Consider the following 27,979-nt stretch of genomic DNA (forward strand, 5'->3'; position numbering starts at 1 on the left):
TTGATACCAGTAAGAAACAAGGACGGTTTTAATTCCTAGTCCAACTTATCCCCCTCCCCTAAACAACATACAACCAATAAACAGAAAAGAGAACCCTTCAAAAGTGGTGATAACTTACTGGGAGTGTATTCACCTATTGTTTAGGCAAGGACAGCAGGTTCTCCTCTACCCATCCCAGGCTCATACTTGTGTCTCATCTCCCATGTCTGAGCATGTCATGACCATTTCTTGTAACCAACTGTGCTCGCTACACTCAGATAAAAGAAAGGGGAGAGCCAGAGGACCTTGCCCCTCTTGCTTAGCTCTTTGCTGGAAGCAGCCACCTATCAGACAAAGGCACGGCAGGGCTTTCCTTCACCTCGACTTTCCATTACTGCACATCAGCATTTTCTTAAGATGGAAACAGCATTATATAGAAAAACAGTTAAGTTGCTGACACTGTCACTGCCAGGCACTCAGGTCTGAACCTCCGCATTTCCTCTAAAACACTAAACCTCTACCAAAAAAGGCATTTCTCCATCTTCTCCACTGCTGTTTCTGAGAGGACCTTTCAATTGCTTATAGGAGCATGAGCCCTGAGTTCTACCAGTAAAAAAACAGAAATGGGAACACAAACGAACAGAACTTAAGGACCAATTTCTCCCAATTTTCTACTTGCTCTGTAATGTAGGAGCCATGCTAATCAAGGGGAAAGGAAGAGAAATAATCAGAATGGATCTTTCCACAGAAGTCCTGGACTACTTTCCTCTCTCTGTAACCACTAGAAACACATTAGAGACTGAGAAAAACACCTTCATTTCTGCAGCATTCCAGCCTGAATCTCCAAGTAAATATTTCAAATGCTCTTTAAACTTTAGAAAATCAATTTCAGACACTAGGCTAATGAGACATTCCTCTGGGAGTTTGTTAAAAGATGCTAGAAAAGTTCCTAAATTACAGCGTTGACTTAAACCTGGTAAAGCAATTATTCAGTAACTTTCAAAACAACAAATGATTGTACTGGCTAGAAGAAACAATTACTGGTGCATTTGGATCACAATGTTCTGTCTATGGAGTTTAAACAGTTTTTTTCCTGACTGTTTCAAATACTGTTTAGGTATCTGAAGTGATAAAGATTGTGTATCAGTAAATTGCCTCATTTGAAGCACAAATCCTCAAAACTGCATGAGAAAAAGGTGTCAGATAAGTTATCACGAGACCAATTATATTTCCTGTTTGTATTATTCAAACATCTGAAAATGAAATGTAAGACAAGGACACATTGCTGGAATGTAAAGCAGGTTTGGCATTAACCTTGGTCTGGTTTCTTCTGCATGACAAAAAATTCGGTAAGTCACCTATGTCAACACAGCTTATTCAGAGGGAGAGGCAGCTGAGGGTCTTGTCTTTGACGAGTTTGGATACAGCCCAATTTGAAATTACTCAAGTAAATGTCATTTAAGATCAATCTACCTTCCACACCTTCAATTACCCTTGAAAACAGAAGCCTGCTCCTGCATTTCACAACACTTAACAGTCCTATTATTAGGTCATCTTACTGGGCTGAACTAAGCTAAGTGGCTAAAATTCATAGCAAAAGGATCTTTTCCCAAATATTTGAATTTCAGAGAGGTGCAACGGAGGCAAGGAGTGAAGAGACTTGGCCACCTTTAGAAATAGAGTAATTACCAGGCATAGGAGTTTAGATTACTGACCCCTATGATAAATGCAAGAAGTTATCAAAGACCTTCAAGGTTTCTTTTTTCTATTTCACTATTAAATTCCCCTGTTTTCATGATAACAGAAGTTTTTCATTTTCCTTGGAAATAAATTTTAACTTCTGGTTTTGTGTTAGTCTGAAAGACAGGTCTTGTAAATGGAAACATCAGCAGACCCTGAAATGCAACAAAGCTATAATGTATCTCTAATGACTTCACCCTGGTGAAAGCAAGTTATTGCCAGTCAGAGAGTAAAATTTCATTCTGCTATTTATGAAATATGAATTAAAAATAAGGGGTTTTTTCCTCAATGGCATAAAATGAAAGTGCCAAATTTTAAAGTCTGCAAATCTCATGTGGATTTCACCTCAATTCAGACATTATATTGATGTTTGGAAATATGAGCCTTTTTGTGAAATTTCCATGAAAATCCAATTTAACTACTTTATAATTTTAAAGGCTTAAACTATAGTACATAGTTTGTGTTCTTTGAAGCCCTGAAACTGATTTGGTGTTTTTCTAAGCTTTGTTAAATAGTTTGTGACCTTCCTCCTCTCCTCCAAATGTCTCTCTTTAAAATATTAATACTTAGAAATCAAGGGAAAAAAAAAAAAAAGAGAAAAAGCATGTATGTCTAATGCAGAGATGAGAACAGTAGATCATGGCTCTTAATACAAAGAATTCTTCTCAGAAAAACTTTAGAACACATTCAAAAGTAATAAAAAACAAAAGAAACCAAATGAGGAAATGTACTTTCTCTTATAACAAATTACCTCCCAAGACTATAATCCTTTCTGTAAATATGGATAAATAAGTATTACAAAAATCAAGACTTATAAAACATTCTACTCCTGAAAAATGCCACTGAAATTTCCATTATAAATATACTCCTTCTACTCTCTAGAAGAGAGATTTAAAATCCTGGAGGAATTGTGATCAAATTTTACCTCTCTTGAAAAATAGCATAACTACTCAACAATTCATTTAATCTGATCATAACCAGTAACCCAAAGGCACGTGCACTCTAGCAGTAATTCCAAATGCTGCTTTCATTCATTTCAGATTCTGCATCTGCACTACATATTATGAACAAATATGAGCTGGCTCCACCCCATGCATGGGCCTGAATGAAAGTCAGAGAAACAGAATTCCATACTAACATAAAGCTTCCTGTCAGCAGAGATAAATAAGTGATGTTCAGCATTATAACACCTGAACTTGGCTGATTTCCTACGCACTCCAACTGTGGAAAAAGAAAGTTCATGTCTGCCTAAAATGTATTCCACAGGCACAACTCATTAGGAGTTCATCTGTTACCAACTTCCCACTCCAAAGACAAAGTCAAACCTCTGACCTGCACTGCAAAAATTGGTCCATGTGTATGAACTCACAGGTTTATGAGAACATGCTAGCTGTCATATGTTCCCACTAGTGAGATACCAGGAAATTTAATTACTTTCTCGTTTCAGTCACATCATAACTTCTTGATATTGTTATTGTTATGGATTTATGATTTTATGCTTGTATGGTATTATTATTATTCCCATTATTACAGTTATTATTATATTATATTTACAGTTATGTTTTAGCATCTTGAGAAGAAAATGCTTCAGAAGATTTTTTTTCTGAATTTTACATTCCAAAAGAAACTTTCAAATTCTGGCTTTTCACTGTAGCTCATTAAAATTCAGAGGTCCCAAGAATTATCTCTTCTGATCAAGTCCTTTTACTGCAAAAGTTGAAAATTTTGGCTTCTTTACATACACTTAAACGTGCCATGAACTCTCAGGTATTTCGAATGAGATAGATGAACTCGCCTGTTATTATCTGAGTAGTATCTTTTGTGTCTCCAATCTCTGCCATCTCTTCTGCTGTTCAAATAGTGCAAGTTTGAACATCTGTCCTTCACACTTGAGAGTTGTTAACCCCTGGATTTCATACCTACATTACAAGAAATTTCAACTGTGATTGTGTAATTAATATAACATATATGTATGGCATAGTTAAAAGAATTACATACACCAAATAAAACACATGAATATATTTAAAAGTTACCTAAGGCATGTGTTATATTTTATGGGCATCAGAATATTTTACTATAAGGCCAACATTTTTAAGAGTGCAGTTACAGCAATACCTAATCAAACACTTGAACATTAACTCACCTGCTGGGATTCCAAAAGGTCTACACCATATACATTTCTCCTGAGGAAAAATTGTGGATTAAAAATCAAAGGGAATTTTATATGTTTAACCTCCCTACATGTCAGTGATAGATTTTCAGGCATCAATATGGATTTAGTAACACTTTTAATGTTCAATATGCTTAAGAATTTAAACTGAATGCTGGCATGCATCTCAAGTAATCTTGCTTTCAGATTCTGAAAGTAGATGATTTACTCCAATCTGTGTGAATAGCTTAATGGAGTATTTCCATTTCATAACTTCATAACTTCATACCCAACCATGAGTATCTAAATTTAGATTCCAAGCTTAATTCCTTGTCTGCATTGTAGACTAGCAGTTACCTTAAGGACTAATAACATTGATATTGGAAACCCCATTACTCTCTGAGTCAAATATATGCAAGAATATAGTTTGTCCTTTTTTTGATTCTGAAGTTAAAAGCATGACCTGTCTTGATTTTCCTATTGCTAAGTAAAAGGTTGCAGAATTGTCTGGCAATTTATAATGAATCTTTCCTTAGAGCTCTAAATATTTTCTAAACCTATTACAAATAATGTACATAAAATCATACGAATGAGACGTCTGACAGAGGTCTTCACAATTTCCAGCTGTGAAGAACAGATTCTTGTAAGCACTTACTGGTAAATTTCCAATTTCAGTGGTAATTTGATGTCTCATTCTCGTAGGTTTGTTAACTTTGATGTCAAATTGGAATCTCCATACTTGTGCTGTACAACTTGAACCAATCATAATATTTTTGACCTTCTCCCACAGGACACCTCTCAGAGCAGTGGACCTGATCTCAGGGGCACACACTTCAGTACTTCTTGAAGTGTGACACTTAGCAAATTTTGATTATGTTGCAGAACAGTTATATGAAGGGCAAAGCTCAATTATTAGAATGCCAATAAACTAATTTACAAACTAGTTCTAATCTATATTAATCAAAACAAACACCATTTTACATTTGCTTACTATTTACATTGGATATGTTTGTATGTGATATTCTAACTATTAAAAAGAAACAATAGATGCAGGAACTTAGTGACAAGCAATGAGCAATGTGCTTCAGCAAAGAAAACTGCAGGAACATCTTTATGAAATACCACATACAGCCCAAGACCTGACAGAGTAGCCTCCTTCATTAGTATTTCAAACAGACTTATGTGCAAAGCTCTCTTTGATATTATGCCAGGCTGATTAAAAAAAAAACCCAAAAACCTCTGAAAAACTTAAAACACATTTTCATTTAATTCTTCCCTGAATCCACACTGCAGCAGCTAAAAACCAAAATTGGAAAGTCTCAGCTCCAGCCTAGAGATTATAAGTGTCTAATACAAGATAATGGGCACAATTTACTGTTGTAATCGTGGGGTCTTTTTTCCTGGTTCAATTAGCAAGACGAGGTAATTTGATACACTTCTGAGCTAACATATTTGAAACAATGGGAATGTCATGTTTGCTGCTTTTAAAATCAATTTCTCATTTTCTAAGTAGTTGTGTCACTTGTTCTTGCTCTCTTTTTACTCTTTTCCCCATCACGTCTAAAATCAGTTTCAACTACACAGCAAGAAAGCTGCTACAGCAGCAATGCAAAACACTGGATTTCTCAGTTAAAATACCAGTGTTTGTGAAGTGTTTTGAAAATGTGCAAGCCAAGGATATAGAAAGTGATATTACTAAAAATAATGAAATGGCGTGAATATTGCCACTAGGTAAAAAAATATATTTTCCTATTGTACATCCCATTGTTTCAAAAGAGACTTACATTGTGAAATCACTATGTAAAATGAAAACCTTTGTAAAGCTTGTGCTTAGACCTGCACGGGTAACTAAACCAGTTTTTTATTGTGTCACAGGACAAATGACCCAAACTCTCTAAGAGATGGCCACTGTCTGAATAACCTCCTCAGCTTAAGGGCTCCCTGTGTCAGACACTAACAGGCACAAACTAGTGCCAGAAATAGCAATGACCTCTTCAGTGTGAATGGGCATATGTTAACACAGCTTCAAGTCTGCAGCAGCAAAAGAACTGTGTGCTCTCTTGTCAATGAATAGTGTGGGAGCACCTTTAGCAAAGTCAGTTCACTGCCATGTCCTTGAGAGAAATATTTTTTTGGTAATGAGCCAGGCTATTTTGAAGCCACACATGCTACCTGAACTTCACAGGCTTACATTGTTCTCTCTCTTTTTTGTTATGTATGTCTTGGCATCACTAATGGTTTTAATTGATATGTTCATTTCACAATGTATTGTCCTACTTTAAAAAGTAACATTATCAAGACTGATGTAACTTTAAAGCACTTAATTATTTCTGAAAACAAAGGCACATTCCTTGAAAATTATTCCATAATTACTGTTAAACTGCTTAGGGATTATGTGTGCATATAAGAAAATAATTTGTTTATGAAAATGGAAAATATTCTGCTGCACTAGTGGAAACTGCAGTGTGAGAGAAAACTGTCCTCTGCTTTGGCAGGTCATGTCCAGTGGTTTGTGATACTGATGCCCACCTCTCACCTCTCCCAGAGTGACTTTGGTTTTTGAGATGGTCAGTCTATTTCAGCAATGCTGAAGTTGACAAGTATACATACTTTCTACATTTTGAGTGACACCTAAGATCCTTTAACATCTTACGAGTTCTGAAATTTTTTCCTACAGTCTTGCTATGACAGTTCCACCCTGTTCATTAGAAGGAAACAGAATAGCAGGTTTAACAAAGGTAAAATAAATATATGTCTCAGAAATGTTTGATTTAAAGACTGTAATTAAACGATGCCCTAGCAGTCCACACTGCCAGCAACATTTGTTCTTGGTTAACCAAGGGAAAATATTTATCCATCTGTCACACAAAACAGTGTTCCTGACATTCTATGAGAAACTAATTTCTATGGATAATTTGATCTTTGAAAATGAAAGATTTGTGGCTCCATCATTACCAAAACTGGAAATGTCAAATATAATTCTTCTGAGATGAAAGACAAAAGAAACCACAACCTTAGAGCCAGAGAAACACTGCTATTTCTTTAGAGGAACATACAGATACTGAAGGAGACACTAATTTTTGGAGAATGTTAAAAGGAAGAGCACAAAAGGCTAATTTCGCTTTCCAGAGAATTTATTACACAGAAGGCCAACTGTGGAGGTAATGTTGCACTAGATAAATCAAAATGTATGCAACTGCAGAAGACTAACAACAGAAAAAAGCTAACGTGCTCAAACTGCAGAAAATTGGATGTTGTTACTTTTACCAATGACTTAAACTCTCTACACTAGATGTGTTTATGAAGAACACCTAGAATTTAATCCCAACAAGTGTTTACGGACTTTTTTTTTCATTTCAATAATCACAATGTATAGAAAGAAGATCTGGACAATAATTTTTCACCTGAGTGACTATGGCTGTAAAACAGCACAAGCAATTAAATTAGGACATGCACACATTGAGTATATAGTTTAAATCCAGATACGATGTTCCGATGAGTACAAATAAGGTAAACCCTGATTTAGACTGAATATTGAACTAAGTCTCAGAGCAGAGGTGTTTTAACACTCCTATACTTTTACAGCATCTAATACAAGTGGGTACTCAGGAGGACTAGTCCACAAACACTGCATTTGAAATTCCAGAGGGAACAAAGTTGACAGTGTATGCTCTTGGAAGACAAGAAGGTATGAGCAGACCAGGTATCAGTGAAATTAAGAGTCACTGAAGTAAAACCTTAGTACATTACAAAACATGCAAGTTGTAGATGCAGTCAGTACAACTGCACCTACACATTCAGAGCTACTCAGCTCCTCTAGACATTGTCCTTTAAGTTACAAAATCTCTGAATGAATTAACTGTGGGAACTGAAACCTCATTCTTCCTTCACAATGGTAAAATAATTCCAGCTGCTAGTTACATTGGAATTCCCTTGCATTTTAACTGTAATGGTATTTGTCATATTTTATGTCACCCAACATGATTTTTGATTATCAAGTTTTTTTATAAGAGTTTCAGTAATAATTTAGTTTGTGACTTTTACACCCATTTTAACAACTGTTGTACTGACCAGTTAATACTAAAGCCAAGTTAAATATTATTTCATGGCTTTATGACTTCAAGAAACACACTTCATATTTCAATTTTAATTGGCTATACAGAGGCAGTAAAATAGGCATTCCATTTATTGGAAGACTGTTAATGGAAAGAAACATTGTAGCTATCTTACATAAAAAGTGGGGTTAGAGTCATAGAATCATGTCAGTAAAGCAAACATTTCACAACTAAGCAAACAGTTGAACGAGTGAAAGAGTTGGCACAGAGGTGCTACAACCTGCAAGCTGGAACACAGAGGACGGGGGAAACCACAGCAGACAGGAAATTATGAGGATGTGGGACCTCAGCACAAATAAATCCTTAAGAGCATTGCACATTCCACAAAGAAGTCCTACAGGTCAAAACCCACTGGGCACATGGGTAAAGATGAACAAGATCCTGCCTTCTGAAAGTTGGTATCTGAAGTGTAAAAAAGGACAGATCAGTTAAGTAGATGGACAGACTGACAGGTGGACAAGGGAAAGAAGAACAAAGATGAAAGGGAATATTAGTCACCACAGCAGACAGTAGTCTCAGCATAACAACTGCCTGTACATTGTCAAGTTAATCATAGGAGAGGTGACAAAAGAGTTTTGAGGAAAGGTCAGAAGCAGAATAATGAATTGGTTTAGTGTGAATTAGTAATGTGTTATTTCCACATGCAAGGAAAAATCACGGAAGAAGCGAGATTGCTCAGAGGAAAGCAGTGAACAATAATAGATGGGCAAAGCAAACAAGAGCTGACATCTGAACACCATTTAATTTTTTTTTAAAAAAGCAACATTCAATAATTCAAAAAAGGCTCTGGGAAAAAGCAAAAGCTTTGTGTTCTACACCACTAAGAAGGCAGATTCTTAGAACAGGAAGAGCAACAAGCTAGAAAACAACTTTTTATCAGTATTTTGAATAGCTTCAACCTGGGTGAGATTGTATTTATCAAGAGCAGAGAAACAGATTTTTGCAATTGCAACACATTGTAGCTGTGCACCTTTTACCAAGAAAGTCTGCATCTGAAGGTTACTTCCTAAACAGAATCAGCTATTTTGAAACGGTGGGCAGATGTGAAGATCCTGAGAAAAGGGAAAATTGAGCAATAAGGGATGGATGGGAATACAGCAGCTTGGCCAGAATAATTAAACAAATAAAGGTTAAAACTTGCTTAAGTTTACGTGATTAGACATCAAACAGATGTCTAAAAGACAGGAAGCACATTTAAGGTGCACGAAAATCCAGAAGGAACAATCAGCAGTCATTAGTACAGAGCAGACTCTGAATTTATATTCCCAAACATAATTTTCCAGACATTACAGACCTAGGAAAGACAGCAGGAAATAATTATGCCCAATCGCAAATCACCAGCATCCCTGCTGTGAGAGTCATCCATAGGATGAAAGCTTGGGTAAGAACTATTCAATTGATAAACTTGCCGTAACAACCTCTCAGAGACAAGAATTTACTGATGTTGATAAATTTTGTTGACTGGTACCTATTGCCATCAAAATATTAATAAGAAAAGAACTTCCTTTTCCATCCTAAATAATCCTGTAGGGAAGAGATTATGTGACTATATATTTATAACTTTGTTACCATTAATAAACAGAGAACTTCAATCCATGGAATTACCAGTATGGCAAAACATAATACATATCACCGATATAGAGAAAATGAAACATCTTTGTGCAGAATGTCCACAAATGTGACAGAAGAATCAAACGCTACACATTGAACAAGAGATATTAACAGCAATGGGTTGTGTCAAACAAATCCACCCTACAGCTATCATGGATAAAAGCTCCTTGAAAAAATAAGGACTGCTAGGAAAATCAGTTAAAAGCCATACAAAAAGAAACAATGAAGATTTTTTGCGGAAAAAAACCCCCACTAACTGGGTCAAAGTAGAAAAATGCTGTTAATTTCCACAAATATTATTTGGTGTGAAAAATGCTCTTGTGAAAAACATATCATGCCCTCTTTGTGTTAATTTCATCATGTGTTTTCTGCATCAGAGTAAACTATCACCACTAAGTGCTGCATTTTCTGAAAATCTGGTATTTTTGTATGTCACAATGTTAAAGTAAAATTTCAAAATCCATCAGGACAAGAAGTGAAACCCTTGAGCAAGAAAAGGTGCCAGACTAAGCAAACTGCAGAACGAGCTTTAGTCAGCATGGAAAAGGAGAAGCAGATTGCAGTGGAAATAGAACTATGAGCTGTGAGGAGGTTTTGGGGTTCTGTGTCTTGATTTGGGGAATATGAAAACAAACATCAAATTTTAGAGATGGAACAAAGAAAACCAAAGATTTTCAAGCAACCAGAAGGTAAAAGTTCCAGTTTAGTATTACTGAGTGCAGTAGATATGACTGCCTCAAGCAAGCAAGAAATGTGCACAGAAGCCAAAGAAATCATCTTCAAAACCTAAGCACAGTCAAAGTCAGATTGACTGAACTGGATACAAAATTAAAAATAGAATAGAATAGAATAGAATAGAATAGAATAGAATAGAATAGAATAGAATAGAATAGAATAGAATAGAACAGAACAGAACAGAACAGAACAGAACAAAATAAAATAAAATAAAATAAAATAAAATAAAATAAAATAAAATAAAATAAAATAAAATAAAATAAAATAAAATAAAATAAAATAAAATAAAATAAAATAAAATAAAATAAAATAAAATAAAATAAAATAAAAGAGGAAGGGCATCATAAGCCATCAAAGCATTAACTTCTGGCAAGTTATAAACCCCAAACTAGAAATCCGACTTTGTGTGAACACTAGATCATCTTAGAAATTATGAGAATTTGACTCAGCCACCCCATGAAAATTACTAAGTCTTTATGAAAAATGTTTTTGTCAGATACAAAGTAAGTGGGAGTTGCATGCAGATTTTCCCTCTGACAGTATGTGATGGCCCCCACAGAGGGAGTGAGCTGCTGCCTGGGGTCCATATGAGCACCAGAAACACGTGGAGAGAAGACAGCGATGTGCAGAAAGGGATCTATCCAAAATATCAGGGAATCCTGCAGTAATCATTTAAGACTGAGAGTCTGCAAAGATGCCGCTGTTGAGAGATAAAGACAAACTGCCTAGAGCTTTACAAACTCTGTAGTCCTAGAAGGGTAAAAAACTTTAAAAGGAACAAGCCATAGCTGTAGCATATGTATGTTCTCATGGCAATCTTACAAAGACAACAAGGCAAGAAGGATGAGATGATACACCAAATTTTAAGTAAAAATTGATATGCAGGATATCTAGAGAATCTTGCTTAATGGCAGATTTAGCAGGCTAAATATGAAACGAATTTCATGAAATATCTTGGTAAAAGAAAAAAATCAGTATACTACACTTACCTTAAAAAAAAAAAACAAGGAGCTAAATATATACAGAAGAGCAGACAAAAGAATAAAATGCTCTTAAGTGGAAACTTTATGAGTTGCACTGAAGCATAAACTACATCAAGTGTTGTAAATGCAAACAAACTGTGGAAATACATTTTGAATCTTTTCACTTTCTTTGATCCTCAACAATCATTCCTTGGTATTCATTGACTCTTTCCACTTTCTCAATTCTTTCTGCATCAGAGTAGCTCAATCAGAAAAGCAGCATTTCTCATCAAGTTATATTACTTGTAATTCCTGTGAGGGGATGCACATTTGTACCAAGCTAAAAATTGTATTTCTCAACCTACACTACATATTGGTATTTTTCAACTCAACAAATTTAATCCTGTCGAATTTATTTCACAATCCAAACAAAGTATTTGTCAGAACTGAAAGCAGCTCCAGTGCTTTCTCCTAGGGGAATTCTAGGTCTCTATTCCTCTTATCCCAAGCGAGTGCATTATGCCCTTGAGATATAAACCTTTTCCCTGCTTTTTACAGCATACATTAGAAGTATCAAAAACCAAGAGAATGTGCACCTTTTTAGTATTATACAAACTCAACAAAGCATTCCTTGAGCAAACAGTGACAGTTATACCTCAGGGAAAGTCATTGCACTGACAGACAATGCTGTACAGCCTCTGGTTTAGCTTCTTGATATAACCAGGAGAGTGAACAGATATGGCATTATGAGATTAAATTCTAGTCTTAAAATAAACGAAATCACTTAATTTCATATTTTCTCAATACTGTTTTCTGAAAATAAATACCAAGTCTGACTCAAATCTTCATCTCCATAAGCAATGGTAAAGCTAGGAAATGCATTTGGAGGGGTTTTGTCTTTTCACGCACTTCAGGTGTGATCAGACAGCTGTGATGGGGAAGTGGCAGTACATTATGAGTTCTCTCACCCTGTTCTGCCTCCTCCCTTGTTCAATGTGCACTTAAGCCTGCATGACTCTGTCAGCCAGCTTGAGGACAGCCCTCAGCTCTCTGTGTCCTCTTTGAACACTGGTTTGACAGTCTGCTTGGATTCACTGTTGCAAGCCTCATTAGGATCCTCAGTAATGGCAGGCTGGAAGCCACTTTCTAAACAAGATTAAAATGAAGATTGATTAAACGGACAATGAAGAAGTACTTTCAGTTCAAACTTAGCAGTTGGAAGTATGGGTACCTAAATGCCTTCAAAGCAAAGTCAGTCATGTTCTCTCTGTGTTGGAAAACCCATGACTGCAATACAACCGGCTGAAATGTAAAGAGCTTGGCTTGGAAGTAAATTTGAAAGGTAGTCAGGAGAAAAGCAGAATGAAAAGAAAGGTCACATAACTCTGCAGAGAATGCAGATGTTTGAAAATCTGGTTTTATTCCAACTTGGAATGAAGTGCAAGAGCTTTGAAATTCTATGAAATATGTTTCAGAGTCCAGGCCCTCAGGTAATCTGCCTGCCTATCTCAGAAGCATAGACCATAAGAAAATGAAAAAGTTTTGATGGAAAAAACCTCTTAGTTGGCTTCAGTCAGGATCTAATATCTTAAAATGAATGAAGTTTTACCAACATTTAAGTAATTTACAGAATAGAAACCACGGGCTTTATTCTTTAAATACTGATTCAAAGAGCTTCATACTACTGGCCTGATTTCTGTTCTACAAGCACGATTTTTGGCTTAGACGTGTTGGACATAAATATATGTGAAATAATATACAAATAAAACATGGTTTTATTATGTAACTATTAATTTCTTCCCCCCACCCCTCCCCCCAAACTAAGGCAGAATGTTTAAAAAAAATAAAAATCAAAGAAGCATAAATCAGATCTACATTTATATCACTACCATGAGGGTGTACCAAAGAATTAACAGGGGATATGAAACAGGTATTTTGTAGACCAAACAGTCACTCTCCTGAGAGAGGAAAATTTCCATACAACATATATCTTCAGGAAATTAAAATGTTTTAAGAATATTGCACATGAAAAGCTTTCATTTCTCAAAGCATCTGAAAATGTCAAGCATGTTATTTTTGCTGGTCTCTGTATAAATTAGAATTGTGGGAGATATGCTTTCATCATTGCTTATTTGAATCTAGAGAAAACTTGAATCATCCACTTCCCTTTTTCCTTCCCCTGCTTTCCTCCCAGCACACCTCACTTCTTGTTCAATGCAAAAACTGTGAATAACATATGCAGTACCTATGGAAATTCTTGTGCTCTAAGTCCCACTCAGAAATGTCCAGCCCCATGATCAGAATCAGTCTACTTCCCGAACCTAAGGCCCTGCCTGAAGGCAGTCTTCTGCCCTGTCTCCAACCATCTGAGGATGGGTTAAAAGGAGCCTTTGCTCTTGGTACCTTTATAACTAAATTAATGTCTTCCACAAAGCACTCTTTAAAGCAACTTCATCTACTGAATTACTAAAGCAGGTTGACAAAAATCTATCTCTTCATTTAATCTCCTTTGAATTTGTGTCCATCTAACTCCTAAGTAATACTGCCTCAGAAGCCACATAAAGAACAAGAGACCAAACAAAACAGATTACTTTCATCTTTAACACAGCAGGTCAGTACTATGATCTTGATAATTTCCTTTTCATTCTCTAGTGTTCATGTGCAGCAACTGTTTCTTAAATTAATTTGTGCTGACAGCATAAACTCCTGTTGCTCCTTGTTGAACATGACAAAGAAATTTTTTACTGTGAGCATGGCTGAACATTGGAATAGGTTTCCTGGAGAGGTTGTGGGGTCTTCCCTCTCTGCAGATAGACAAAAGCCATCTGGACACAATCCTGAATATTGTGTCTAATGGACCCTGATTGACCAGTGAGGTTGGGCTAGATAACCTCTAGTGGCTCCTTCCAACCTGATCCATTCTGTGATTCTTTATTTGCTCTAAAATACAGAAATTTCTGTAAGATCAAAATATTTATCTATCTAAAAACAAATGATGATTCCCTTCCTCAGCAATTCACAGAATGGTTTGGGTTGGAAGGAACCTTGAAGACCATCTAGTTCCAACTCCCCTACCATGGGCAGAGATACCTCTCACTAGACCAAGCTGCTCAGAGCCCCATACAGCCTAGTTTTGAACACTTCCAAGGATGGAGCATCCAAAGCTGGATGTGTGGCCCATGGTCACACATGGGTCATGTCCAACCTCTCATCCTTCAGCATCCCCAAGTCCTTCTCAGCACGACTGCCTATTGACTTGTAAGAAGAGAAAAAACAAGCTAAGCCCCCAAGGAAGCACAGGGCTCTTATTTAAAGAGAGGGCCCTTGCTGTGGATGGCATGGGAAACTAGTGGAAAACATGTTTTTAGAAACTCAGAGTGATACATTTTACACCTATTCTTGCAATCAGCAGAAGCAGCTGTTACTTTCATTTATGGAAATTCTGAGATGAATCGCAGCACTATTTAATATTCCATTTGAAATAAGAACATTAGGTACAAAAACCCCCTGAATCTTTAAAAATTATTTATAAATAAGCTAAATAGCAGAAATCCTAACTAGGGAAAAATTATGTGGGGAGGTGAGAGACTTACAAAGTGTAAATCTAAAATTAGCTCTTGACATCAGCAGTCCCCAACTCCTGTTGAAACTCTGTAGAAACCATAAAATCAGCTACAGTTGGCTAAGTGCTTTCAAAATAGAATAAATGATCTTAAAACAGTCTTCAAAAATACTACTGCTGATTATGAAGTGTCTACAAATGCAACCTGAAGCAAGTACCCATCATTGTAGCCATTGTTTCTAATGTCAGACTAAGCATTTTTATTAATGTGTTATTAATCTATTTACAGATAATTATCCAATCTGGTTGACCAAATGTTAAAGGAAAGAATTAATTTTGACACAAGGGTTACAAGTATATGTGGCAAAAGCATTACAGCCATAATAAAACTACCACACACAAACCAAAAAAAAGGAGAAAAGCATGGGAGACCTTGCTCAGCAAAACTTCACAAGAAAACTCCCAGCAAATTCTGTGAAATGAGTGATAGGGTATAAACTTCAACATTTACTTCAGACAAACTAATGAGAATGTCTTCAGTGTCACAGTATTAGAATAGAAGAAATAATGGCTATTAATTTTCATTTCAGTTGATGTGAAGGACAAAACAAATGATATAATAATTGACAGAAAATTAATTGTGTTTTGGGGTTAGAGATGTTCAACACTGAATTTTCACAGTAGCTAGGAAATCAGTTATATTTTCTGGAAACCAAGGTAAACTCTATTTTCTGGTTAGAAGGAAGGAGGCAGAACAGTTCTGCCAATCAGCCAATCTCTTTGGAGAAAGAATTGGATTAGAAATAGTTTTGTCAGACCTTATCTCCACTATAAGCTAATCCTCTCTAGCTGTCATTTTATTTCAAAGAGACACTCATCCCATGTCAGTCAGCATATTAGTTTTGCAGATGTTCAGAGTGGGCTTTTTATAACACCTAAGAGAATCAGCCACTCTCAGTTATGTAGAAAATACACACTTTAATACACTGACTGTCTCTACCAATGTGTATGTAATAGCTTTGTTGCATTAATGTGCTTGCTTTCTTTTTTTTCTTTTTTAATTTATTTACTCTGTTTGGCTGGTTGAAGCAATTTACTCTCCTTGGGAAGACATTTGTCTCTGAAGAGGAACACAACAGAGATGTTTATAGTGAGGCTATAAAAGCAGGGAGGAAGGATAAGCAGTAACCAAGACTATCACATCCAATTAAAATCGTTGGGATGACAACAGGAGAATTTAATTAAGTATGATAGCAATTTAAGAAAGCAGAACAAAGAATAGCCAACACAAATTGAAGAAGAAAGGAATTATTACATCTCTGAAGATCATGGGAGGTCAGCCCCTCAGTTATTTGTTTTAGTCCAGAAACAACATACCCAGCAAGATCCCAGAGAAGAGGATGTCAATTACTGAGCCTTCGAAAGCCATGTAGAGAAATAGAAAGCAATTATAGGAAAGCATAACCAAACAGTTGTTTGCACAACAGCAAATATTATGAGATTCTCATAAAGTACATAATACATCTTCAACTCAGTAATTAATCACTAAAGCTCCCCTTGTTTCTCTCAAACACACTAGCAGTTTAACTATTGCTTTCAATCCAAAATACTGGTCAGAACTTACATACAGTGTGGGGTTTCTTTCTTATTTTACTATATTCCAAGACAAAAACATTTATTATATAACTACACAAATTCTGACAGCATAAATATTTGTACTGACAACAAGATACACACTGATTATAGTCATATTGTCCTGCATACACCTCTATAACATAGGTGAGTATGTTTTATCAATAAAACCGGTTTTGTTTTCATGAAAAAGATAATAGACTACAACTTCTGTTGCTGTCACTACAGAGGTAGACCTAGCACATATCTCACAATTGTGCTACAGTATGACACAGGATAGAAACCAGCAGCATGTGAATATCTGTAATGAGGGCCACATCACTAGACACCATACAGCCAGAATGAAGAAAATCATGAAAAAATTAAAATGCAGAGACAAGCTGTGACTTTCTTATGCTGTAAATCACGCAAGTGCTCTGGTACACGTTGGCTTTGCACGCACACTTCAGTGTCTCCTTAGGACACCAACATCGAGGGTGTAAAAGTCTAGAGAACCATGGTACAATTCAATATACCTTGTGACATCAGTCAGGCTTTTGCCTGACTTTTCACATGTGAGGCATGGCTGATTGAAAGATAAATATATCCATATGCTGCTTCTCTGTAGCTGCTGCTATCAGCAACCTTAATAAAAAAAAACCCGAAAAAAACAACAACAAAAAACCCCTTCACAGCCAACACAAATGTGCCAGCTGAGCTCCAGGCTACTGAAACTGAGCCTTACCTTTCAGTAACAGAAAGGCACAGCCTTAGTTCTATACTTCATATCAGTATACTTCATAGCAGCAGACAGCCCCCAGCTCCTGTTCTTCTAAGTGTAGACCCTCTACGCTGGAATAGATTTCCCAAAATGCCTTTGCTTCACTTAGATACCAAAATAAATTACCTTGGCTACAGCGAACACTGCATTCTGTCCCAAGAACCCCAAAGCTACATTGCAAAACTCAATTTTACTATGCCTGAAAACACACAAACAGAAACGATTGCTTTAGGTTGCAGTTTCAGTAATGATGCCAATAACACAAATCCCTTTGAAGCTGACTTATTTTACCACTGAGATCTTTCTTTTTCATTGTTTTGTAACTAAAATGTTTTATCCTTGAACTTCCACCTTATGGTAAGCAAGTGCATATAAAATCTAATGTTGGACTATACAGTAAAACAAGAATTTTCTCAGACTTTCACTGAAAGGCAAAATCTAAAATCTTTCAAGATCCCTCTTTGCAGGTTAGCGAAAGTCAGAGAGACCACTTAAAGGATGGTTTAAGTGGTTCAACATTCTGAACATATTTTCTGAACATCCCTTTACTAGAGATGTGGAAGATCCTACAAAATAAAAAAAAAATCCTTTAAGCCTGTATTCCAATCTGCAGCTGTGAATTCTGTGCTTAATACTGGAGAAAGAAGAAAAGAAAAAAAAAGATACATTTTCCAACTCTGTGATTAACAACAACAACAAATTACTGAGGACACTGAATAGCATTTATTCCACCGCAAACAGTGGTGTAGAGAATGAAAGGCAAATATGCTCTCCAGGAGAGTGCAGGTCTAAAAGCTTAAACACTAAGGTGAGAAAGATGATCTCAAAGATGAGAGCACTCAGCTTACTTGTAAGAAAAACAAAGGAGCAGTCACTGAGTGAAAAATCTGATTTTGGCCTCTGAAGACCATCACTCCTGGATAAATCCAATCAACATACATACTTGTGATAAAATTAGAGGCAAAGAAGATAAAAATAGCAGTAGGTTCCTATGTCTGCTGCCAATTCCCCACTTTCATCATTGCCCTCTAAAAGAGAGCTGCCTGAGTAACTCTTGCCTTTAGAGACTTCACTCTTGTGGTTTACGTAAATAGAATTGTTTAAAAGTTCCCAGCAATCATGAATAAACTTTCAATAAAAATTAGAAATAAAATAAATAAAAAAAAAATAAAATAAAAAAAAATTGACGAAGGCAATACTGAAAATCTCTGAACTATGCTGCATATCTGATGCATCAAAAGCATCATGCGTCAATAAGTATGATAAAGAATTACTCTTTTCATTACTTTATGGGAAAATACCACATTCAGCAGGGCAGAGAAAATTGTGATGTACTTACACCTGTGATAAACCATCAAGTCCCTCCTCAGCCTAACTGGAAATCGAACAGCCTTCCCATGAGACCCCGGTATTTTTCCAGTCCATCATTGGATCAGTTTAATTGCCAAATTCAACTGAGCAAATCCTTGCTCATCCAACCCCTGTTTTACTTTGACAAGCATAAATGGTTTGGGTAGTAGAGTTAACTTGAAAACATAAAACTCTGTGTGGGTTTTAGGTGGCAGATGAATATGCTTTTATGGTTGCAGAAAATGTATGTACACAAAGAAATGTTACTTTTCAGCTCATATACACTGTACACAGGTATGCAGACACACACAGAGCAGAATAAGAAAACTCAGCTTTGCTAAATCCAAATCTGATGTCTGTTCCTGAACATACTTGGGACTGGCAGCCTATGGCACACACAGCAAGGCAAACCAACCTTTTTGGATTTCAGTAAAGATTTCAAGGCTGTCTTCTCTCAGGATCTTCCTGCACAAAATGTCCAGCACCCAGCTGGATAAACACATCATGGGATGGGTTAGCAACTGGCTCATGGGTTGGGCACAAAGGGTTACAGTGATTGGGGTGACATCAGACCGGTGATGTGCCACCAGAGGGGCTCCACAGGGCCCAGTCTTAGGCTCTGTTCTCTTCAACATCTTCATGAATGACTTGGATGCAGGACTGGAAGGTATACTAGGTAAGTTCACAGACAATACAAACCTGGCAGAGGCTGTTGGCTCCCTCAAAGGCAGGGAGGCCCTGCAGAGAGACCTTGATGGATTAGAAGACTGGACAATCACCAACCATGTGAAGTTCAATAAGGGAAATTCTTCACCTGGGATGGGACAACCCTGGATGTATGGACACTCTGGGGAATGAGAAGCTGGAAGGCAGCACTGTGGAAAGGGACCTGGGGGTTCTGATCCATGGCAAATTGAACATGGGTCAGCAGTGCCCTGACAGCCAGGAGGGCCACTCGTGTCCTGGGGGACATCAGGGACAGCATGGTCAGCCAGGCAAGGGAGAAATAAAAGAATGTTTAAGCTGTTAGAGAGCATCCAAAGGAGGGCTGTGAAGATGATGAAGGGCATTGAGGAGAAGCTGTATGAGGAAAGACTGAGGTGACTTGGTCATTCAGCCTGCAGAAGAGGAGACTGAGGGGAGACCTCACTGCAGTCTACAGCTTCTCGTGAGGGGAGGAGGAGGGGCAGGCACTGATCTGTTCTCTGTGGTGACAGTGACAGAAACCGAGGGAATGGTCTGAAGTTGTGTCACGGGAGCTTTAGGTTGGATATCAGGAAAAGGTTCATCACCCACAGGGTATTGGGTGCACAGGGAAGTGATCACAGCACCAGCCTGACAGACATCAAGAAGCATTTAGACAACATGCTTGGGCACATGGTGTGACTCAGTGTGTCCCACGCAGGACCAGAAGTTGGACTTGATAATCCTTGTGGGTCCCTTCAAACTCAGCAGATTATGTGAATTATGTGGACTTGATACTTGTCTAGAGTCTTCTGTCTCTGTCTCTCCCTGCTGTCTTTTCTGTTCACCCCTGAACAAAAATCATTGCCATCTTCTTCCACTGGAAACATCTGAATTTTTACTGTATGTTTCACTGGAAGTGGCACGTAGGACCATCAGATTCTTAACTCCTATTTTCAACTTCATTCACTTCATATCTGTATATCCTGCTTTTGACTGAAGACAGAGTCACTTTCCTTATTAATGAAAAGGAACAGAAAAACAAAACAGCTATTTTTTTGTCCTAGTCTTCTTTAGGATATATTTAAAATAAAAAGAGCAACGCATCACAAAATAAGATGAAAAATGGAAAAAGAAAGAAAGGAGAGAGAAAAAAAGAAAAGACTAAGTTGCCATGAACTTTGGACACACAAAGGCAGAATCAACCTTTTGGACAAGTTGCATAAATTTTCCTAATTCTCAGTAAATAGGTTGCTTAAAGAAATAAGTCTGGTTAGAGCACTATGTAACACTAAAGCAAATCCCTGTCTTTAGATTTAAATGATTCATGATTTGCTTCATGATTAGATCTATTACCTGGTAAAACAATAACTAGATCACTACATGAAAAAATCCCGTATTTTTTCAAATATTAACATTTAAAATTAACTGTTATTTTCAACAGAGAAATAACAATCAAATATAATAAAAATCACAGCATTTCCTATCAGGAATAATCTCATTTCACAAAATAAATGTTACTTCTTGTTCTATTCACAGTAACGATGAGTAAAAGCATGTTGAAAGTTCAATTACATGAGGCAATTCAAATTACATTTGCTCCTTAAACTCTCTTTCCCCTTTTTTTCACTTGCCCACAACATGGCAAGAATTCTTCAGTACTTAATTTATAGGATTCATTCTATTTTCCCTGTATATTTTACCATTTCATTTACAAAGTGTTTTCTTATTCATGAAAGTAGCATGTAGCTTCTTTTCATCCAAGGTAATCCTAATTTAGTACTGTCCCACATTAACCTGGGATAGAAAAAAGGAAATTTATTTTCAAAATCATGTGTAGTAGATTATATTAATGCTGAAAGCTATGTGATTTTAATTTTCCTTGAAAATAAGTATAGAAAGTTAGTGCAATTAACATAATACATATACACAGGGCAACATACGGAACTTATTTGCTGCAACTCTCAGACTTGGCAGCAGCTAGTTTTGTTGAGTACACCTTTTCAATAATTATAACCCAATTCTGTCATGCAGATGAGTTTAACTTTTAATAGATGTTTAACAGTAAACATTTCCAATATCTCCAGCACGCTTAAAGTCTGGACATGATGGAGTTCAGTGACTTCAAGTTTGTTGCAGAGTGGAACCTTTGAAATAATAAATAGCAAATATTTTCATTTACACAAACCATGCCGTGCAGAGTGAGTTGAAGAGTAGTACCCTCCAACCTAGGAGAGTTGCATGGCATCAGTGCTCACTGCATTGATGGCTTAAAGTTGTCAAGCCTCAAAAAGCTTTGTTGGCTTATACACTTTGCCAATGCTCTGAAAAGTTTACTAGATAAACTCCTGAATCTTGCTGGCACAGCTAAAAAATGGGCTCCTCTCTCTTTGTAGAGGCCACTAATCCCTGCAACAGAAGCACAGGAAGGGACCTTGCAAGGGCAGGAAGGTACCCAGCCACATCTGCTGAGGTTGCTGGGCTGGTAATCCCTCCTTTGAGGGGAGGGGGGAGGCAGCAGTGTCTTCAGCACCTGCACCAAGGCCTTCCAGAACTGGCCTGTCCAAACTCCAGCAAAATCCCTGGCTGATACTAGGGCTCTTTCACACATGGCTTACTGGATTTTTAATGTGTGAAGTTTTTCCTCTCTAAGTAAATTAATGAATTAGCTACATTGTCTCTCCTTTGTAGTCCTGTTATCAGCTCCTGGAGTCATGACACAGAAGTACACATTCACATTTCTGCACTCAAGTGATAAGGTCGCTTCCTTAGCTAAACAGAAAAAAACCTGAAAGCAGAGATGCACTGACAGCATTTTGGTCCAGTGGAGGACATCTGGCTTGTGTCCTAAAGTATTACTTCCCAAAGTCTTGCTTCTCAAACTTGCTTTGTTGTCCCCAGAACCTCTGTTGCCACTTGACTTTCCTGGCCTGATCCTGCTCCTACCCAGATGTGTCACACAAGACTTTTGAAACCCTTGATTTTTGTTGTCATGTTGAGCTGGCAAGGACATCCCATCTAAGAACATCTTATTGGCTTTTATATGGCCCTTATATGGCTTTTCCTATCTGTCATATTCATTTTGAATCAGAAGACTGTGCAAAAAAATCCCCACCCCAAAATACAAAGCAAAAAAGTGATACACAGTTTGCATCCATCACCAGTGCTTTCAGATAGCATAGCAAATTTTGTGCAAGACAAAAGTAGGATATTTAGTAATGACTAAAGTTTCAGCAGGAATATTTTGCTTGTGGGACCTGGGCCCTGGGCAACTATTTGAGAGTAAGAAGAATTGCACCAGAAAAAAACCCAAACTGAACAAGTCACCAGTATATCCCTGGCAAACTGTTTTCCCAAATGCTGCCATAAACTCATCTGTGGAGAGGTGCCAGTCTCTGCTAGCTCCATATTTCTGCACTCCTTAGCCCCAGTAAATTCCACTCTTTAGAAGAAATTTTTCCTTCTGCTCCTCCATCTCGAAGCAACAAAGGACATTTGGGAATCTGGCTGGGCCCTCCCTCTCCCTTTACATTAATCCTTTAGCCAAGAAGGAGAAATGCTGTGATACTTGCTCCCAAAGCTTCCTGCCTTTCCATGCTGTATGGAAGGCAAATTCATACATAGTGTTTAAAGAGAAGGTACGCTTTTATTTCCACAGCCAGGGAAGTGTATTTACTTCTTAATCTCCATTTTATTAAGTTTATTAAGTAGAGATCCCATCTCTGCAAGCTCTAGAGATAGAAGAGGTGATGAGAAAGAAGCACCTAACATAAAAAAGCAATACTGCTTTACAAAGGAAAAAAAAAAAAAAAGAAAAAAAAAAATTCAAACCCGGAATTTCAAAGACTCTGAACAAAGATAAATTCTACACAAGCAAACTCCAGTTTACAGACTGCTTATTTACACTGGCCAGTGTCTGACTATTTACCCTGGAATAGTTGTTACTTGCATAGTAATCAAGACCACGCTTACTACAGCTGTTGCAGAGTGAATGAACCCTCTTCTCAGCTAAACAATGACAGGGTTCAGCCAGAGCAGTCATCTAAGAAGGGACCAAGCAGCAGAGATTATGTGAGGTCTGGGGAAAGAAGCAGACAGCTGAATCCAGCGAGGCAGCCAAAAGCTCCTACTGGGCAGAAAAAAACCCCAAGGGATATTCTGCATATGCAGTTTTTCCTTACTATTTTCATAATGTTTACATGCTAAATCCACTAGATTATGCTGAATTTCCCAGCTAAACTGATCATGCAGAAGGCACAGGCTTTGGAATCAGCACGACCATTAAATAGTTTAGGAATATCTTTGCCCATTAGCAGTCCATAATGCTTTATAATTTCTTTGCCCTTACAGTACAGCTGCTGGTTTGACTCAAAGTAAGTGTTTTTAATATCCATTGGAAAAGCAACCCCTGCAAACTTCTACTTGTGCAAAGATTTTGTGTTGGAGCTCACTTGTTTAGTTCACTTCCTGTCACCAACACAAATAATCTATGTCAATAATCACACTTTTATTTGAGTAACTCTCCCTATTAAGAGGCTCCTGCTGTCAGTTTACCAGTCACATATCATACTCAAAATGAATGCTGCTATCCTGGGCAAAAACCTACCGTACTGAGCTGAAGTGAGAGTTTCTCTGAACTACAGTAGCAGAGGATGATAATGACCTTCCCTGGTAGACTTACAGACTCCAGAAACGGAGAAACATGGGGAGTTTTTCAGGAACTTTTTGGTGTTTAGTATAGAAATTTTTGGAGGGAGGGAGATTGAGGATTTGGTTTAGTTGTATTTTACTGGTCTTTTGATTTTTGGAGTCTTTACTGGCCAGTGCCAAAGTAAAAATTCTAAAGTAATTTTTTTACTTTCTTGGCCACACATACATGATAACTTCAAAAGATGACAACAACTCTATTACTATGCCCAAGAGTGTAAAATAGATGATAAAATGTATATTTTTTTAAAAAGAGTGTTTCCCTGTAAGACCAATACAGGAGTTTTGTTTTGCGGAGTTATAGTAGTTAGAGTCCCCCACCATGCTTCTGTGAAGTGCAATGTGAAATATCTCATAATGCCTCTTACCAAAAAATAAAACACTTGTGACTTGGGTGAAGAAAACACTGCAGAACAATCTAAACATGCCTGCAAGTTGTTTAAACCTTATGAACCACTACAGTCATTTAGATAAGCAGCAGACCTTCATTACTCAGAATTATCAAGCTTCAAGTGTATAATGAGGACAGGGAAACACCCAGCTGAAATAAACTAATGGCAAAAAAAAATTTTGAAAAAGAAATCAAGAAACTCCACTTCCAGCTAAGGCATTAGCTGTTCCTAAAAGGCATTCACTTGAGACTGGATATGCAGTAGTTTTTATGCAGAAGTAGGTTTTAAGCTTGAATATCTCAAGACCAAGATAATAGCAAAGTATAGAAGAAAAGTAGTTCAAGTTAGAAAAGATCCAAAGAGAAATTATTGAAGAGAGAAAGTGTATTTCTCTGAAATAAAACAGAGATTTTTAAGCCTTGGTTGATGATGAAGAATATACACACATGCGAAATCATATTTGAAACACCACAGTGCCATGTAAAAAGAACCATGCCACTCCTTTACAAAGACTGGACAACTCATAGTCAAATGCAATATGCAGGTCTTCTGTCTCTAAATCCCTAAGAACCTTTGGAAAATCTGGTCCATGTTGCTTGAAAACATGACTTTATCATCTCAAATTCTTCATGCAAATCAAATCTTTCATATATTCCATTACCTTACTACTACTCAGTGGCACATAAGAGAACATTATCAACATCATTTTATGTAAAAAAAATTCAATTAGGTAAAAACATTTTATCTACAAATAAATATTATATATATTTCTCTGAATAATAATAATAAAAGTTTCAGTAATGATAAATATTTCAGTAGTGAAGTTCACAATGGCAATAGAGTATCTTTGAGCTTCAAACAGAAGCCTGAGGGGTAATTCTTCAGCATATTTCCTAAATACTTTGGCTCATGTGGTTTTACTTGTTCTCTCTTTAAATATACATGCACGTTTAGGAACATGAATAAACACCCTTACATGCTGATCTTTGAATAGAGAATATTTAAACTTTTACTTGGGGGCACTTACCTGGGTTTTTCTGATTACCATTATGAAGTAAAAGAAACAGTCTTTTGACAGACCACTGTGGTCTTGGTCAGCAAAACCAGAAGATAAGCTCTCATTAAAATACATACCTCTGTCAGGAATGATTTTGCTGTGGAAGGGTTCATTATGAGAATGGCCCGTCTCAGGGTATCCCGGTAGCGGTTCAGTTCTTCTATTCTCATAGTGGCAAAGAGCCCCGTGATCATTTTATTGATGTTGTTTTCTACTTTCTGTAAGGCTACGTCCATTCCCTGTTGAGATACTTTGTCTAAAAATTCTTGTATTCCACGGATATCTAGAAAAATCAGACGGCAAACAAGATGTTAATTGCTAAGTGGAAATAAAAGACACAAGTAACTGTTTGATTTATCTGACAGAAACGTTTTGTCAGGTAGGTCCCTACAGGCTTTCCCTTAATAGTCATTAAACCTCTTCCTGAGCTAAGCTCACTGCATTGCTTAAAGTACTAAAAGAGGAGAAAGAATGGCCACACAACAGCTACTGTCCAAAACAAACTTTAGAAAAAAAATCTACAAACACTTCTAGCAATTTTCCTAATTTGGCCATCCAACCATCACACTTTGTCCTAATCTTTCTTAAAGGACTTTCACACTAAAATCCATACAGAGCAGTGAGGCCATGGTGGGCATCACACACAACTCTTCCTTCAAGCAAGGGTTGTTGGAGGGCAACAGAGGAGGAGAAAGGCAGGAAGCAGATTGTTTTCTTTCATGAAACTCAAAACTACATTAGTCGTGTCATGTAGCTTGATGTACCTAAGTGAAGCTTGGGCTGTTCACTCATCAGAAAGTCTTAACATTGTTCTAAACTTCATAACTATTTACTTGCTTCAAAAACAAAACAAAATCCAGGTGTACAGTTGTTGCAATGATACTGCCTGCTCTCATCTGATACCACTGGCTTTAGTTTAGTAAATTTTCCCCAGCAAACTGCTCCTGTAAAGCTTTCTGGCTCAGTCTGGGTAAACCCTTCTTTAAGAATGAATTAGAAAGAAAGACTTGATCAGCAAAGTGTTGTCTGAGTTTATTACCTGGCTTGTAATATATTTATAGTCTACCAAACTGAAATGTCTGGGTACTCTTCACATGGTTATGAATGGGGCCCAACCCTTTGGAGGGGCTTTTTCCACTACTGAATTCTACAAGCATGCTTGACTTTTTCTTTCCCTTTGTTCTTTTGGATAATTTTAACTAAAATCCCAAACTTTGTGCTTAAAAATTAAAATCACTCAATGACTTCGCAAGTCGGGGCCTTCTGGACCTGAGGAAAATCCCTTCAACCTCACTGAGTCCTCACTCTCTGATTCCTAGTCACCACTGCAGATCCTGAATCTGTTTTCAGGAGCTAAGCAACCAGTTCCCTAACATGACTCTTCCCTCCAGCAGTCACTCTGACCTGCTGTCCCAGAGGACACTCAGCAAGACTGACTTCCTTCCCTGCTAGCATGCAAGCCTCCCACACATCCAACTGCTCTCAGTTAGGGGGAAAAGAAAGAGCCCAAGAGTCAACACAACAGATACTAGCTGAAACACACACTATGGGAAAGGGAAAAGAGAAAAAGAAAGGAAATCCCAAATAGGAATTTCTGAAGAGACATTTCTTCAAAAAATAAAGGTTCCTCAGGTCTAGGAGGCATTTGTGGTTAAAATCACCAGAAAATATTTCTCCTATTAGAATACTGAATATGGTCTCCTAGATGCACAGACTTACATCCAGTCTCTGAGGGACTGCAGTTCCTTCTTTGCTTGTCTCAATTACACATTTTCCAGGGGAATGGTCAGACCTGGAGCTACAGGCTTATTAGGTGTCTGCATGAGACACCTTATAGATGAGAATGCTTCCAACTAGACATTCTCAACAGCTTGCCTACTCAGATCTTTCATCCTGACCTACCAACCTCCCCTGCTCCCTATTCTTCTTATAGGGGGTGCCACAAACAGCAGTGTTAGAAAGACAAAGTTCAGTCTGCACAGACGAAAAAATGCTCTGCCTGCATCACCAGCAAAGATCAACTACCTAGAGAGTATTACAGACAGCTGTCCTCCTCTAGCACCAGTTTACTGAGATGCTTCAAATTATGAAGGAATAGCCATACAATAGCTTAAAATCAAACAGCACACAAGAATAATTCAATAGGGTTAGTCCTGGAAGTCCATCACAATCAGCAAGCTGGAACTCCTGTACAGAGCTCCAAAAAATCATGAACTGGAACGAAATGGTGTTTTAGGCATTTTAGGCTATTTCAGACATTCATCACACAAACCTCACTCTCCAGACACTGCCAAAATATCAGTATTACTAAACACTTGCAGGATAGTTTAACCGTGAATAAAATACATGCATGCCCTAAAAATAAAGTTCCACAAGAGAATCAGATACTAATTACAGCTTCTATTTAATATCTAAATCAGGAAAATTAGATTCAATCTAATCAGAGATGTTAGAAATTTTTGGCACTTTAAATACCAACAAGATTATTTGAAGTACTACAAATATGTCTAGTTTTATGCAAATGATAAAATAACTTCTTTCTAC

The 27,979-nt window shown here is 37.2% G+C and overlaps 1 protein-coding gene across 2 annotated transcripts in view; it reads right to left on the reverse strand.

The window, feature by feature from the left end:
- GRID2 (glutamate ionotropic receptor delta type subunit 2) overlaps positions 1-27,979 on the reverse strand; it is a 682,022-nt gene that overhangs the window by 245,087 nt on the left and 408,956 nt on the right. For both annotated transcript variants that reach the window (XM_063423230.1, XM_063423229.1), the window contains one exon: positions 25,513-25,718. In XM_063423230.1, the coding sequence (XP_063279300.1) occupies positions 25,513-25,718 (206 nt within the window). The remainder of the gene's footprint in view (positions 1-25,512; positions 25,719-27,979) is intronic.

This window comes from Prinia subflava, chromosome Z (genome assembly GCF_021018805.1).
Source record: "Prinia subflava isolate CZ2003 ecotype Zambia chromosome Z, Cam_Psub_1.2, whole genome shotgun sequence".
NCBI lineage: Eukaryota > Metazoa > Chordata > Aves > Passeriformes > Cisticolidae > Prinia > Prinia subflava.